General features: G+C 42.4%; 1 protein-coding gene across 1 annotated transcript in view; it reads left to right on the plus strand.

Annotated features, from left to right (window-relative positions):
* LOC105538642 (astrotactin-2) overlaps positions 1-17199 on the plus strand; it is an 844928-nt gene that overhangs the window by 124841 nt on the left and 702888 nt on the right. Inside the window, exon 2 of the mRNA XM_011978544.1 lies at positions 8774-8961. Within this exon, the coding sequence (XP_011833934.1) occupies positions 8776-8961 (186 nt within the window). The 5' untranslated portion in view covers positions 8774-8775. The remainder of the gene's footprint in view (positions 1-8773; positions 8962-17199) is intronic.

A 17199-nucleotide genomic window follows, 5' to 3' on the forward strand; every position in this document is an offset into this window, starting at 1 on the left:
AGGGGAAATGCTTGCTGCTGCTTAGAGGGAATAAAAGAATATCTAGACTATATTGGAAAGTCTGTGAGGATAGTAGTCAAATTGATCTTTTCCTCCAATCTATTCTTAGGACCTAGCACTGTGCCTGGCACATTTCAGTCAGTCAGTAGATAATTATTGGAAGGTATATTGGTGGATGAAGTATGTTGTTGGATGATTGTATTTGCTTTCAGAACTAACTGTAAAACTTTGCAGATTTCTAAGCATGTTGCTATGTATGGCCTTATTTTCTCTCAGTTCTACATTAGATGTGATGTAAGTAGGCCACACTGTGACCCCCATTTTACAAGTAAAGAAAATCATAGAGGCTCGGTAATTTGTGCTCCAGGACACCAGTCAGGTGCTGTAGATAGATCACAAAAATATAAGCTTCTGACTCAAAATTCAGTGTTCTCTTCACTAACCCAGGCTGTTTAATTAGATCAGAATGACTGGGGTCCATCCATTCACCTATTCACCCATCAGTCCATCCACCTTGTCATCTTAATTCATGGTGTATGGAGAGCTTCATTAACCTCTGAGCTCGGGCTTGGTCTGACTGCATAAAGGAGCCCCAAGTGGGACCCGGCACTTATATTTTTCTGCTAGGTGATGGTCCATGGGCAAGAGTTGGTAGCCCCCAGCCTCCCTCTATAATGGTAGCTTCTGCATTTTATACTGGTTCCCCCCACTGTATCCCTTTGTACATTTGTGACCTTCTTGCCTTCTTGCCCTTGTGCCAATTCTCCATCTGAAATGCCCTCTGCCACATAGCCATTTGTTGAAATCTTGCCAATTCTTTGAGACGCCTCCATGAAGACTTTTTAGATCCAGCCAGAAGTAATCTCCTTCCCTCTAAGCTTTCTACTTTGCTTTATAGCTATTTATAGCAGGTCTTTTCTCAGCCCCTTGGACTAAGCTCCCAAGGACAGAGTCCCACAATGCCAGCTCTCAGAAAAGGCTGGTTGACTAAATTAATCTTTAAAGTGAGTATTTGCATCTGCTACAGAGGTAAAATATAGTCAATATAGAAAATGTAGAGAACAGTTAATCAGAACATGATTAAAATCACCTCTGATCCCGCTATTTAGAGAGTGCCATTCTTCGTGGTCCATTGTATTTTTTTTTTCCAGCTGTTTATACACATACTCACGTCTAAACAGAATCATAAGAGTGTCCATTTTCTTTGTGAATTCCCCTATCTCACTTCATGAAAATATAAGCTCCTTGAAAAGTAACGTTTCTTTCTTTTCATGTGCATTCTCCAGGATGTTAGGTAAATTTCTGTAGAGTTGCTGTGTGGGAATCCAGCCATTATTAACACCACAAGTTGCTGTCTCTTCTCTCTGTCCTCTGGAAATACTCATCTGACTTCAAATATGGCATAGCTCAATTAAACATACAGAACATTTTGGAGCCCCTACTCTGTTCATCCACTGTACCAGGCACCAGGCTACACAAATAGTGCACTGACATGTCCCTGCACTAGGATCCAATAAGGGAAGTCAGCTGTATACAGAGACTATTTTAAAAGAGAGAGAGAGAGAGAGAGAGAGAGAGAGAGAGAGAGAGAGAGACCAAGTCAGTGGTAAGAGGATGCTATAACTATGTATATAAAGTCATATATAACAAATGTAACTGTGGAGTGCTCTCTAAGTATCAAGACCAACCTGACAGCTCGTTTGTTTGTATTATCTCATTTGATTCTAAAAACGACCCTGTGAGGCAGGTGCTGTTATTATTCTCATTTGGTAGGTGGGGGAACTGAGGCATGAAGAAGTGAAGAGCTTGATCAAAACACACAGGTTGAATACATGGGAGATGGGATGCAAATTCAAGCAGTTGGTCTCCAGACCCTGTGATCTTATGCAGCATGCAATATTCCTCCTTACGAAAGCATGGAGGAGCACAACATATTGAATTAGGAAAAAAACATCGTATGTGTGGTACATTATATAAACATCTGGTCAGAATTGATATTTAAGTGCAAGGAAAGGCATACGAAGAGATCAGACTGGGGAGAAATGCATATGATAGGCCAGGAAAGGCCTTGTGTGTCAGGCTCAATAAATTAGGTTTTATCTTGAGGGACTGTAGAAAACATTGGAGGGTTTTGAGCAAAGGTATTGTATGGTTACTTTGACAAGTTAGAAATTTCATCCTGGTAGCCATTTAATGGATGGCTGGAAGGACGGAAGCCTGAAGGTAGGGATACCTGTTAAGGAGCCTGCTGAATAGTCTTCATTTGCTTCTTGAGATCCCCTTTCCCACCTGCTGTGCACCCAGGAAGGCTGACTTATATGATTTGTTTCATTTAAGCATCCTTGGGTGTTTAGTCGAGGTCAACTTGTGTGAGACACCTGCAAAACGTTGCTGGGTAGAAGGAGAATGAGGTTGGGAATTTACCCTCTTGAAAACCTCCATCCTGGGTTGTGCATTGGCAGTGACTGGGTTATTCTAATAAAAGCTATAGTTCTTATCTGGTAGCTATATGGTAGCCCTTTCCTACAGCTATGGCTTTTGTAGGGTTTGATAATCCCCCATCCTGAACATCCCTTGCCCTTCAGGCCTAGGGTGGTGACGATTCCTTGCTGTTGTCAATGTGGGAGTACTTTGTTGCTCATCATTAGTTTGCTTTAACCCTGCTCAAGCTTTTGTAAATGCTCCCTTCATTAAACACTTCTCAATGACCTTCCTGAGTATGTCTCCTCCTCTCTGATGAGACCCTGACTGGCACAGAACCATTTGCAATAGCCCATGAGAGAGATGATAAAGCTTTGCATTAATTAAGCATTTTAGAGATGAAAAAGGGCATGAGTATTTGCGATTATTTCCCAGGCTCACTCAGCAAGACTTGATGTGTGACAATCACCCATGAATGCTGGAATAGCTAGTGGCAAGGTTGGTTAAAGTCAACATCACTACCTTTCCCAACTCTTTCTGCCCGGGCAGTGAGTTCATCTCATGTAATGTCTGCTTTCCCCATGGCGAGAAAAAGACCGTTTGCAAACTCATTGGAAGCTTTCTCTGGGCTTCAGCAAATAATCTGCTGGAGGGTCAGCTGATGCTAAAGAATCAGAAGGCTGCTTAGTTAGCCACTTGGGAGATGTTACCAAGATGGCTGGTGATGAGAAGAGCTGCTTATTTTCATAATGACCTTCAGGAATTAAATAAAAATACAATGAGTGTCATAGATTAGGAAGAACAAGCCGATTAAAAGCACAACATGCCTTTGGGATTTTTTATTTCTTTTCCAGGAGGCTGAAAGGCATCAGTGGCCACCGAGGCAGGATGGCAGTCTACCCAGAATCGCTGATGAAGGCTGATCCTCTCTCTTGGCTTTTGTGGGGCGGTTGAGGGGATTTGAGCCTGTTGAATATTTCACGAGTTGCAGCCCATGGGGGAGAGCAGAAAAAGGTGAAAAGGCAATCCCTGTGTTTCTTTATGATTCCAATATAAAACCAAGCTCTCCAGGGTGGGAGGGAGGCAGGCACTGGAGTCAGCCTACCGCCGGAAGGCATGGTGCACCAATTCTCCCACTTTAATATCTGCTGTTTCATTTTATATTCATCATGTCAGCATAATCTGCCTTTATGGGAATCGTCTTGGTTCCCGACCAAATGCGTTTAGTCCCCCTTTTGCTTTAAGTTTGATTGTAATATGACTTGAAGACTTCAATGAAATGTTTATGTGGAAGGAGTAGGGGAAGAGAAAAGGGAAAATGCAATTGGAAAATCAATCAGCAGAGAATTTCAAGAACTGGTTTTGGCCATGTTACTGTTTTATTAACCTGTTTTTAAGGGACACAGGACTGGTTTTCTGACCAAGTGTACTCTACTGGTTCTGAATAAAATGTACACAGTATCACCAAGCATTCAAAGCCCTTAACTCTGTGTCTGAATTACTTTTTTTTTTTTTTGAGATGGAGTCTCACTCTATCACCCAGGCTGAAATGCAGTGGCACAATCTCAGCTCACTGCAACCTCCACCTCCCGGGTTCAAGCGATTCTCCTGTCTCAGCCTTCTGAGTAGCTGGGACTACAGGCGCATGCTGCCACACCCAGCTAATTTTTGTATTTTTAATAGAGGCGGGATTTTACCATATGGGCCTGGCTGGTCTCAAACTCCTGACCTAGGCCCACCTAGGCCTCCCAAAGTGCTGGTATTACAGGTGTGAGCCACCGCGGCAGGCCCTGAACTACATTTCTCACCTGACGTTCTGCTCCACTTCGACATACACATGCAGCTTCATGCCCCTGAGATGAGGAGCTGATGTCTACGCCTTCTTCTCCTCCCCTCTGAGGGACATCCATCTGTTCATCCTCTGCAATGCTCATACCGCCACCTTTTGGAAGTAGTTCTTGGCTGCAAGCTAGGAGAGTCTTTTCCCACCTTGGAGTTTTCAATAGATCTTTAGTTCTTCCTCTTCTTCTATTTTTTTTTTTAATTTCCTGATGAAATGTAACACTCTTTGAATTCTATTTTTCAGTCCTTCCACCATTTTATTATGGATGTGTGCAAATAAGTGTATTACTGAGTCACTAAAATATATGTAAATGCATAAATATATATATATCAAATCACTGAAATATATATATATGCATTAAGCATTCTAAGGATGAAAAAGGGCATGAGTATTTGAAATATATATACACATATATATGTATATAATTCAGTGATTCAGTAATTATTTACTGAGCATGTATTCTGTGCCAAGCACTTTCCAAAGTACTTGAGAGATGGCAGGAAATAAGACACACAAGGTCCCTGCTCTCCTGAAGAGAGAGACAATAAACACATGTTCAAGGAAGTGTAAAGCATAAATTGATTTTCCTTCCTTCCTTGCTTCCTTCCTTCCTTCCTTCCTTCCTTCCTTCCTTCCTTCCTTCCTTCCTTCCATTTCATTTCATTTCATTTCATTTCATTTCATTTCATTTTTGAGACAGGGTCTTACTCTGTATCCCAGGCTGGAGTGCAGTGGTGCAATCTTGACTCCCTGCAACCTCCACTTTCCGGGTTCAAGCGATTCTTGGGCCTCTGCCCCCTGAGTAGCTGGGATTGCAGGCTCATGCCACCATGCCTGCTTAATTTTTATATTTTTTTAGTAGAGATGGGCTTTTGCCATGTTGGCTGGGCCGGTCTCAAAGGCCTGGCTTCAATTGATCTGCCTGCCTTGGTCTCCCAAAGTGCTGAGTTTACAGGCATGAGCCACGATGCCCGGCGTGAATTTCTAATCATGATAATCGCTATTGAAAGTTTTTGTAAAAGGGATATAATAAAGATGGATGTGTGTGAAGAGGACTACTTCAGCTAGAGTGAACAGGCACAGCTTCTCTGAGCAGGTATCATTTGAACTGAGAGACAAACACTGAGAAGAAGCCAGCTCGTAGGTTCTGGGAGGAGAGTGCTAGGAATGTTGGGCAGAAAGTACTCAAGCCCTGAGACAAGTGGGAGTCTGGCCTGTTTGAGAAACAGTTGTAAGTCCTGCAGGGATGGAGTGCGTGATGAAGGGGTGATGGTGGAAGATAGTCCCGATAACACACAGTTGCCTGGACCATAGTCAATGGAGAGTGTGCATGTGTGTAGACAGTAACATGAGCCAGGAGACATTTGACTGGGGAGAATTTCCACTGCTAAATGATTATGAGCTCCCTGAAGGCAAGGCTATATCTCATTTAACTCCATATTCTGAGCTACTGAGCTGCCTGGAATGGAGTAGGTGTTTGACAAGTATGTTTAATAAATAAACAAATGCATAAATAAATGAATAATGAGTGAATGAATGATCGAGGCCTTCTGCTTCTCCTAAAGCATTTTTCCCTTTAACATTTCATACCCCTCCTCTCTCCTCTCCAACAACAGTTTCTTTTCTTTGTAATAAAGTAAGTCTGGAGTTATTCTCTGTGATTCAATATTTACTGTGTTTCACACACTGTTATTATCATTTAACGTTTACTGTCTGCTGACTGTGCACTCATCGCTGTAGCAAACAAAGAGCTCAATCTAGTTTTGGTTCATGGGCTAATTTAGTGAAGAAAAAGGAGATGTAAGTGCAACTGGCATAGTAGAAATTGCACGGACTGGAAATCCACTGGTTTTAGCTAGGTACAAATTCACCAGTGAACTTAAGTCACCAACCTCCTGAGACCTTCTGCTTTCTCATCTGAACATGGAAAGGGGAAGCCTCTTTAATAGTGGGATTTCAGGGACAGGCTGGAGAGAACACTAGGAGTGAGGAGCTCAGATTTCCACAAGCACCCCTCTGTTCACGCCACCTTCCTCTATGGCAGGCTGTGTCAACCAGATGTAACCTACCTTGGGGCTTTCTTCTGGTGCCTTTCCAGGGACACTCAGCACATGGAGCACCTGCCTAGCCAGCTGTACGTGGAACTACTGAATTAGACACTGCTATTTCTAGTGCAGCTCTCAGCCCTGGGTTCCCTGGACCTCTGGTTTTGGGCTTTGATGCACTGAGAGAAAAATGAGCCAGACCATTTACCATAATGTCTTCACCTTGCCTTGGCCCAGCTGGCTGTCTGCCAGGGAAGCTACTGCCAAGGCCTCAGGTGCTGAGGCTGGGAAGGGGTCAGTGGAGCAGCAGATCACCCCAGCCTGGGATAAAGAGAAGGTGCTAAGAGGAGACCTACTGCTCAAATTGATCACCCAGCCAGTCCCTCCCCAGAACCACAGTGGGTTCTCAGGGCCCTTTGGGGCCTGTGCTCTAAGCACTGACAAACCTTTGTGATTATCTCAAGGCCTGTTCAACTCTTCCAGCTGCAAGGGAAGCCCAAGCATGTGTTTGCTTGGCCTAATAACTTACTATGTTCTCACCACTTTGTCTTTTACTTGGAATGAGTAGGAGGCCATGCAAAGACTGTAAATGGAGGGCTTAGTGATGTGAGATGACTTTTGCTTGGCAGGATTCCTCTGACTTCTGGTTGAGAATAGAATGGACAAGGGTGGAAGAAGAGAGTCAAGTTAAGAAGCCCTTGCAGTAAGCCAGGCAGGAGAGCACAATGCCTTGTCCCATGTGGCTGATGTAGAGGGACTGGAAAGGGTTGAATGTTGGATGGCTTTGGAAGGATTTCCTGATGAACTGAATGAGGAGTGGGAGAGAAAGCAAGCTGTCAAGGATGGCTCACGGTTTTTGTTTTTTATTTTTTTCAGAGCAGCTGAAGGATGAATTAGATCCTGTTCCTATCAATGATGATGATGATGACAAATCAATGCCTAACTTAAAAATTCATAGCTAATATTTTTAACTCTTATTAAGTGCTAAACACTCTTCTCCTAAGGATTTTTGATTGTGAACCTCAAGGAGGGAGAGTCTATTGGGCATGGGTGATATAAGAATAATTCAGTAGAACTGGGTGATGAGTAGGTGATTTGGTGGTATCATCTCTTCTTTTCAAGATGATTCTTTTTCATTCCGTGTCACCAGATATGATGAGCACTGCAGTGGTACATGGAGAGAGCTGATTGAATAAGTGGCTATAACTCAGCTTGCCCATCAGTCCTCCTCGTGTGTGTGTGTTTGTGTGTGTGTGTGTGAATGAACACACTTGAGGTCTTTGGGGACTGTAGGAATACTGCCTCAAGGTCATAGCTGTCTCGGGGGGAGGGGCCGAGGTTCTAAGCCTCCAACACTACTAAGGCTACTTGTCTACTGATGGACACTATAAAGGCTATTTGTCTCCCATTTATCTCCCTTGAGTGCAGACCTAATAATCCTCCAAGAACTCCACCACCTTTCCCTTGTATTCATGCTTGAGATACATTGACGGGTCTTATCTTTCTAGGACATTTGCAGGCACACACCCCTTTAGTCGAGGGGACTGTGGAACAATTGTACAATCCCCTTGCAATGACACTTTCAGCACCTTATGCCATGACCCTTTTTTACTAATAAAAAGGTATGATACATTGAACAAAAATACTATTCAAATGATACTCATTTTTAAATTATTTACAGAAGGAAAACCAGCATAGAGACAAGAATTAGAAACTTCAAGTCAGGAGATTGAATTTTACAATTTACTAGAAAGTTCTCACTCCCCACCGGCTATATGAAAACATTGGGATAGGGCAGTAGCTATGCCGGTATTTTTAAACCAAAGAAACTTTTGTGCCTACGTTCTTTTGCTTGGGAGTGCAGTATATACCTTACCAAAAAATGGAGCTGCTCTGATGGAAGCAAGAGGGACATGCTCAGGGCAAACCTCTTGGTAAGCTCCTTTCCCATGCAAGATGACCCTGAGCTACCTCAGCTGAGCTGATGCTCTCTTGGGCCTTTCTGGCTCCGAGGTTTGGCCATGAGTACTTCCAGCTCAGCTTCTAAAGAATCCATACTCTCAACTCCCACTTCTTTTATGGATTTCTTTCCTTCATCTTCTTCTAGTTCCATAGCCACAAAAGAATGAAAGCACTTTTATCCTTAGTTCCATTCCACTATCAGAGTAGAATGAATTGCCCAATCACGTGCGATGTATTAAAAAGGGCCTCAGACAGATCTGGGTGCAAACCCCACTTCCACTATTCTGTTAGTTTAGGTGAATCTTGGTCACAGTTGACCCACCTATAAATGAAAGTGATGATCCCTAGCTCATAGACTTGATGTGAGGAAAGACATCCTGGCAAAAAAAAAAAAAAAAAAAAAAAAAGATGCCTGCTGAGCTGATTATGTGGGCTCTTTTCCTCCCTGGAGCAGCGAGGCCAGGCCTACAGCTCACCCAGTGCCTCGGGTCTTGTCTTGCAGAGATGTCTGGCACAGCGGCGGACATCTCGCTGGTGCACTGGAGACAGCAGTGGCTGGAGAATGGCACCTTGTACTTCCACGTCTCCATGAGCAGCTCCGGGCAGCTGGCCCAAGCCACCGCCCCCACTCTCCAGGAGCCCTCGGAGATTGTTGAGGAGCAGATGCACATCCTCCACATTTCTGTGATGGTGAGTGATGGGGGGATGTGCTCGGGGTCGGGGATTGCGTTGGGGAGGAATGGGTGGAGAGATGGAGGGGCAGGGGATGGTCCACAGATGGAAGGAAAGACCCAAGCTCAAGAGGTTAGAATGAGAAACAGAAAATTAAATGGATTCCGTGGTGTCACTTGGACTGATGCATACCCATCCATCATCTGTCAGCTGTGACAAACTAATTGTGCTTCAGAGAAGAAAATAAAGGGTCTCCAACTCCTCAGCCTTTTGGCCGACATCTCTGGGAATAGCTGTTTAACATCTGTCACGTGCTTGGCCTGCTTTGCTGAGGGCTGAGGTTTGGTGCTTCAGAATACAACTGGCCATTCCAAGAATGACTGAACAAGCAAAATTGGAATAAAACCAGAACGGGCTGCCTTTTCCAAAGTGCCCTTGAGGTGTCAGGTGTTTTAACCCTTACAACAACTGCATGGTGACCCTTGGAGCTGGCCTGGATGTAGCCCTTGCAGTGGTTCAAAGAAGCGCCTGCATAACTCTCACTTTATAGTTGCTAATACTGTGGCAGAGGGGCAAAGAAACTTACCCAAGGTCACATAGCCAGTGAAAGATGCAGCTACTCTTGAGTGTTCAAATCCAAGCATATCTGGCTACTAAGCCTGAACTATGTCCTATATACCCTGTTTTCTCTCAATTCAAGAATTTCTTGAGTATCTACCAATTGTTAAGCACTGTACTAGACACATTTATGGAAATTATCTTACTGTGCTCTTGACAAGAATGGATGAGGTCCAGCGAATCACCTCCACATGGTTGCAGAGAGAAGATGTGACTGTCCAGCTCTGTTGGCCCCATGATACAGAACTCTGAGTCTGCTGCCTCCACCCAGAAGGTCACTAGGGCTGGAATCACTTGAGTGGCAGTCTAAAAGTATCTAGGCTTATATTATATGCTTTCTTTAAAAAGCTATATTTATTGGCATTGCATGGTGGATGGAAAAACAAAACCAGAAAATAAATCCAGTATGTAGGAAGCAGAGGGTCTAATGGGCTCAGGAAGAAACTTGACATCTTTCTGGTGCTTTATATTCCTCAAAGCCACTCTTACATTTACTTCTCCTTTTCTTCTTTAGTACGGCTCTGCCAGAAACCCGAGGTTAGGAAATGGTATCTCCAGCATACATATGAGGAGGGTATGGCCCAGAGGGGTGAAGTGATTGGAATAAAGCCACTCAGCAAAGCAGAGCTACCTCTCACCCCTCATTTCTTCCTTCAAATTAACAATCAGCTGTATTTTTTGAGACTCTACAATGAAGCAAACCTTTAGTTTTAGTCTCTTTCTCATTTCTCTTCGACGAACACTGTGCATTAGACACTCTGATTAGGGTTGAGTAAGATCTTAGAAGTTTTCTCTTTTTGGAAAAACACATACACTCCCCATCCAGACAGCAATGTTAATTTTGGACCTTACGCATGCTCATCACGTGGAGGAACAAATCAAGGCCTTTGTGTTATTCATGGAATGAGTGTGATAGACTTTTTCCATATGTATATTTAGCAAATGATGCAGCCTCACACCAAGCAAGTGGGTGCCTGCATGCTAAGTTTGGGGTGCAAATTTGTAAGCACCATCTCAGGGCGCTTGCTGAGTTCCTCATGGGGTGTGGGACACCACCTAATGTTAGGAAGAGGCTGAGGGACGTGAATGCTCTTCTTCCTTTAACATTTGAGAGTGAATCTCAGTTTTGAGCAATGTTCATTAAACATTTTCTGTGTTTCAGCACATTTACTTACATGTATCCTTCTTGTAACCCAGTAACCTAGATAGTATTATCTCAATTATAAATGAACTTCCAATGCTTCCTGCCTCCAGGCCCAGCATTAGTTTCACTGAATCAGACTTTCTCCCCAGGATGGTAGGTTTTCCTCAACTTTCCCTTTTGCTCAGTAAGTTTAGCTTCGAAATAATAACTCACTAAGGTCCAGATGTCACTGCAATTCCCTGTAGTTCAAGATTTGGCTGGCAGAGTAGGTAACGTGGAGGCTGGCACACTCCAGACCCTCCCCACCTATGAGCCAAAGTGGCCCAAGGCTACCACCATGTGTCCAAAGTTCCTTCCCCCATTCAGGGCTCCATAATCTGGATCTCTCCTGTCCCTGCCCTCCCCTCCCCTCAGGGAACAGAGTCATGTCTTGGAGACACTGAACCCCAAGGTGTTCCGCTTCTCAGAGGTGGGGCATGCCAAGAACACTGTTCTCTCTAGAGGTAGGAAGACAGTCATAAGCACAGACTTGGAGCACAGACTTGAGGTCTCTCTCTGACACTGAACTAGGGTTTGAGCCCTTTGTCTTGTTTTTGTCATTTATAAAACAAGGATGGTACTCATAGTTATGTAGACACCACAAGCCCTCAGATCAGAGGAGCTTGGCACTTAAGGGTATTTGTTTTTGTTCATAGCGGCACTTTAGTTGAAAAACTTGAGATGTGCTGATTTATTATACCCGTTTATTCTGTAGTTGGATACTGAGGTCTGGGACAGGCTAGGACTTGTCTAAGATCCCTCAGGCAGTCAACAGGGCTTGGCCTGGAGGTCAGACCTCTCCGTGGCTCAGACTCTACCCTGGTCGTTCTGGCCACAGACAATTCAGCAAGAACAAAAAGAGTGTTTATATTTAGGATGGCTGGGATCTCTCTCCCCATTTCACAATTGAGAAATCGGAGATTCATGAGTTTAACTGATTTGCCTAAGTCTCCTGGGCTAATAAAAAGGCAGTTCTGGGACCAGGATTTCCCCAGGATTCCAAACTTGTGTTTGGCTGTTCATGAAATCATGGCCATGACCCTGCAGGATGGACTTTTGTTTTCATCTTTGGTGAAGATCCAAGGTGGTCTGTGAGAAGATCCAAATCTTCTAGCCAGATCTCAAAGAAGTCTGGAGGCTAGGATCTATGCACTTCATCCCCTTTTGTCAGCACAAATATCCTGCTCACCCACGCAGGGAAACCAGCTCCCATTCAGCCACTGGAACCTGCTACAATCCATGCCTGCTAGGGTAGAGCCATTGTGCTCTGTAGGCTTGTGAAGGCCAGAGTTGAGCATCTACCTGGTCCCAAAGGTTGCATCATCTGAATATTAACATCTCAAAAGGTGATGCAGCAAGGAGGTACTCTGAACCCAGTCCAGAAAGAGAGAGTAAACAGTCATCTCCATTTGTCTTCTGTCCCAGCTTCAGCGTGCCCTCCTCAGCTCCTCAGCTCCTCAGCTGTGCAGGTGGCAGGATGCAGAGAAAAAAGCAGAGCAATGGAATTCAGCAGACCTGGCTCTGAATATAGTCTCTTCTACTTCCTGCTTCCTGGTCATTTTACCTTAGGCACATCCCTTCATGCCTCTGAGCCTCAGTTTCCTTATCTATGAAACCAAACTGATCATACCAATCTCACAGAATTATTGAAAAGAGTGGAGAAAAATTATTGAAAAGAGTGGAAAAAACATACAATGGTGCCTAATACCCAGGCTGGCACATACTGTGTGCATAGTCACAAATGGCTATTAATAATGTCATTGAAACAATGTTTAAAGGACTCCAATTTCGGAGTAAAAAGACATTGGCTTTAGTCTTATATTTGCTGCTATTTTGCTGTCTGATCTAGAGAAATAATCATAATACCTGACATTTATTTTGAGTATTTATTATATGCCAGGCAGTGTTCCAAATTTTGTTCTCTGTGTATTATCACTTTCAATCCTCGCAACAAACCTTAAGGTGGATACTATCCCTCACCTGAGGAATCTGAAATGTTAATAAATACCTATCTGCGTGACATTGATCACACAAAGGTTAAGTGGCAAAACCAATTTTTCACTCTATATATGCTGGTTTCAGAAACTGTGCCCTTCATCTATATAACAGGCCACCATTTTCCCTCTCTATGCATCCATTGTTGATTTAAATGATAAGATTTCATGAGTGAATTCTTACAAAGACTCTACCCTATGTGGAATCCATGGGTATTTTATGAGGCTTTATGACTTGGAAATCAACTCCAGGGTTGAACAATGTCTCTATCACTACCTTTATGTCCTCAGCCAAGTTACCTTCATCTTTTGTAAAACTAGGATAATATTCCCCAATACTTAGAGATTTTTTTCTAGGCACGGAATGAGATCACACTCACAAATGCCCTGCATGATGAAAATAATGACTGCTACCACTGAGAACTTTCTGTATGCCAGGCACAAAGTGCAGCACCTGTATTATTTCGTCTAATTATTCCAATGCTTCTATATGATAAGTCCTGTTGTTGCCCCTCACTTACAGATGAGAGCTAGGGAGTTAGTGGGGTTTTGGCATCTTGCCATCCGCATCGCCAATAAGTGTTGAAGCTGAGATTCCAACTCTGGTTGGAATTGAGAGTCTGTGTGCTTGGGCCCAGTTCTGCATGGCACAGTCCCTGACATTCAGTAAGTGCTCAAAAAGCAGTAGCTGTTATTAAAATGTTAGCTATAGTGAGGGTCATCATGTCTGTTATTTATAGAGTATTCACTCCAGGTGCACAAAACATTTGATAGAAATTGGAAACTTGTCAGTTAGGGAGAGGAGTTGCTCATGCCAGCATTTTATAGATAGGAGAAAAGAAACCCAAAGGAGGCTGAGTGATTTGGTTACAGGTGCACAGTCAGAGGAAAACCATGGCTTGAATCCTGGAGTGTACTTTACATTGTTTATCAGAACAAAGAGGTTCTTTTAGTGTTGATATTCTTATTTAGGAAGTGGGAAGACTTGACCTGCTTCACGCAGGCATGAGGAAATGCAATAAGTCCTAGCAGATGTGATCACAACTTCTTGTTTCTTTTTTGCATTTAGTTGTTTTTTTTTTCATTTTGCTTTTTGTTGCCATTGCCATTGTCACATTGGCATTTCAAGATATATTTCACTTTTGCATAGATCAAAGTTGCTTTCAACAAAAATAGTTATCACTTGTGGTTCAGAGGGTTGGTCATATAATTCTACTCTTTCCTTCTCTCCCCCTTTTTAACAGTGAGAAATATAATTTCATTTTAATGTGATGTGTCTTGTTTTAAAGATTTCCACAAGAGTTGCTAGATAGAAACTGTTTGAGACCAATATGTTTCATCTTGGTGCTTTTGTTTTTTCCCTTTCCTCTTTTTGGTGACAAAATGTTTGGAGAAAGGGGATGAAAAGAAATGTTTGGTTTGATGTAGAAGAAGAAAAGAATTTTGAGAGCATGTTTTTCTCAAAAGGATCATCCCAAAGAAAATGCCATGGATTTGTACTGCTGGCCTCCAATGAGGGAGGATTCCAAGGCGCCAAAATTCTCTTGCACGACAGGACAAACCTTTCAAAGTGTCTGAGCTATCCATCAGTGGAGTAGGCTGAATCAAGAAGTTGTGAGTTTCTTCTCCCTGAGTTTATGCAAGTAAAGTCGCTGGGGTTTAGAGAGGAATAATAGTTAAATTAGATGACTATTATAGTTGCCTCCAATTTAGATGATCGATGACTCTGTGATATAATAACATAGAATAATACTTTGAGGATTATAAAATGCCACACAAATCTAAGACATTGTTATTATCATTCTTATTCAGTAGCTTTGTTTAGAGGATCGGTGTGATACTGGGATAATACTTTTTAAAGTTTTCTGTAAAAGGTGGCTTTACATCATTGTTCCAACCATGACATTTTTTCATTCATAGCATATTCCTTCATTCATTGATTTAATCATTCAATCATGTAATGGTTTACCTGCCTATTAAATCTAGCAAGGAAAATCCTATCTGCTAGAAAAAAAAAAAAAAAAAGAGAGAGAGAAAAAAGATGCTTTTTACAAAATCAGCCACCAGCTCAGATTGAGCCAACTATGGGATCTCATTGGTAAAAATGGTGTTATATTTTAAGTTGAATTAATAAAAGGCTAGGTTTCTGAACAAATAATTCTAGAGGTACTGGGTAAGAACTGAAATATTGTGTTTATTTTTGGGGCCATATGTTAAGAGAAACAGTAACTGAGTGGAAATAATAACTGAGTAATCAAGACATTGAAGGATCTTAAAATAATAGTGCTAACAAGCACTTTTACAGTGCTTAATGTGATCGTACTTGACATATATTTAACTCATTAAATTCTTACAGAAATCTCAATAGATATTATTATTACTCCTGTTCTACTGTTGAGAAAATAAGCACAGGGAATATAACTAACTTGTAAGACCTGTGACTCTGTGTGTTCTGAGGTTCACATTGCGGCTCCGTAACTGACTTAGTAGTAGTGGGATTGGAGCGTGTATTTTCTCTGATGGAATTACCTATCTAAAGAGGGGCTGTTATGGGAATCATCAGAGATGATAGATAGAAAGCACATATGCTGGAGCCTGACACATAGCCCTGGTTCTATAAATGTCATTACTCTGCTACTTATAAGTGCATTAGCTTCCTAGGCTGCAATAACAAAGTACCACAAACTGAGTGGCTTAAACGACAGACATTTATTATCTCACAATCCTCGAGGCCGGAAGTTTAAAATCAAGATATCTGCAAGACCATGTACCCTTTGGAGGCACCAGGGAAAGATCTGCTCCAGGCTTTCCTTCTAGGTTCTGCGAGTGCCTTGGCTTGTGGCAGCAGAACTCCATCTTCACATGGCATTCTGCCCATGTGATATCTGTCTCTATGCCCCAATTCTCCCCCTTTTATAAGGACACCAGAGGCCAGGTGCAGTGGCTCAAGCCTGTAATCCCACCGCTTTGAAAGGCCAAGGTGGGTGCATCGCCTGAGCTCAGGAGTTTGAGACCAGCCTGGGCCACATGGCGAAACCCCATCTATAGCAAAACTACAAAAAATTAATTGGGCTTGGTGGTGTGACCTGTGGTCCTAGCTACTCATGAGACTGAGGTGGGAGGATTGTCTGAGCCTGGGAGATGGAGGTTGCAGTGAGCCAGGATCATGCCACTGCACTGTAACTGGGTCCCACCCTAACAACCTCACTTATAAATTGATTACCTTTATAAATACCCTGTCTTCAAATAAGGACATATTCTGAGGTACTGAGGATTAGGAGCCTAACATAATTGCTTTTGGAGGACCCAATTCAACTGATAACAATAAATATTCAGGTTGGTGCAAAAGTAACTGTAGTTTTTGCCGTTGAAAGTAGTACCACTACTGACAAGATCCACCGATGTATACTAAAATTAATGGTGAAACTTTGAGAAGAAATACCATTACTTTCAAAGGCAAAAACTGCAGTTACTTTTGCACCAAGCTAATACTGTCATCATGTTATTTATAAGTAATATTATTGAAGGTCACTCAGGACAACTAGGGTAGGAGAAGTCAAGCTGTTACAGACTGTGACTCCTAAATGCTTTTCAGAGAAAAGACAGAGTAATAGGGAAAACAGGTCGTGAGAGGGATTATTTAAAATGTGAGGATGGCACACATCTAGTAGTGGAAAAACCATGTAACATACGCAGCACAAATATGTGTCTCTGCTGTGCCACTGATATGCTCCATGATCTCATGCAAGTCACGTCCGCTTCTTAGCCTCACTGCACCCATCTAAAAATGAAGATACCAGGCTTATATCAATTGTCAAGGTATGATGAAGTTTGGTAACATAAATATCCCAAGAACTTTTTTATGTAAGTGGGCCATACCCCACGAGTATCATTCACTTTTTTTTTTTTTTTTTTTTTTTTTTTTTACAGAAAGCAGAAATTTTAATTTTGTAAGTATAGACTTTAAAAATACTTTGAAATTTTAAGTCACATGAACCTTGTGACTTGGTCTTGACTTGCTTCAACAACATGGTTTCACTAAAAGTCTTCTGGGTCTCTAGCTAGGCCTGTGGACAAAGTAGGAAAATAAGCCATAGCTTTTGTGTGTAGGAAATGTAGAAAATGCTTATTTTTTACAACATTTAGAGATGCACCATAGTGAAGTAGAATGAGCATGGAATTTGGCTTCAGGAGGCCTGGTTTCAAGCTTAGACTACCACATACCAGCTATAGAAATGCAAGCTAGCCATCTCACCTCTCTGAGTTTCTTCTGTGATCATTTGCAAAACGGAAATAAAATTAAAATTATCAAACTTAATGCACATAAAAGCATTTAGCAAGAATTTCCAAAAAAATGTAGAAGTATGCCTGTAATCCCAGCACTTTGGGAGGCCGAGACGGGTGGATCACGAGGTCAGGAGATCGAGACCATCCTGGCTAACACGGTGAAACCCAGTCTCT

The sequence above is a fragment of the Mandrillus leucophaeus genome, unplaced genomic scaffold, assembly GCF_000951045.1.
Source record: "Mandrillus leucophaeus isolate KB7577 unplaced genomic scaffold, Mleu.le_1.0 Scaffold196, whole genome shotgun sequence".
Classification (NCBI taxonomy): domain Eukaryota; kingdom Metazoa; phylum Chordata; class Mammalia; order Primates; family Cercopithecidae; genus Mandrillus; species Mandrillus leucophaeus.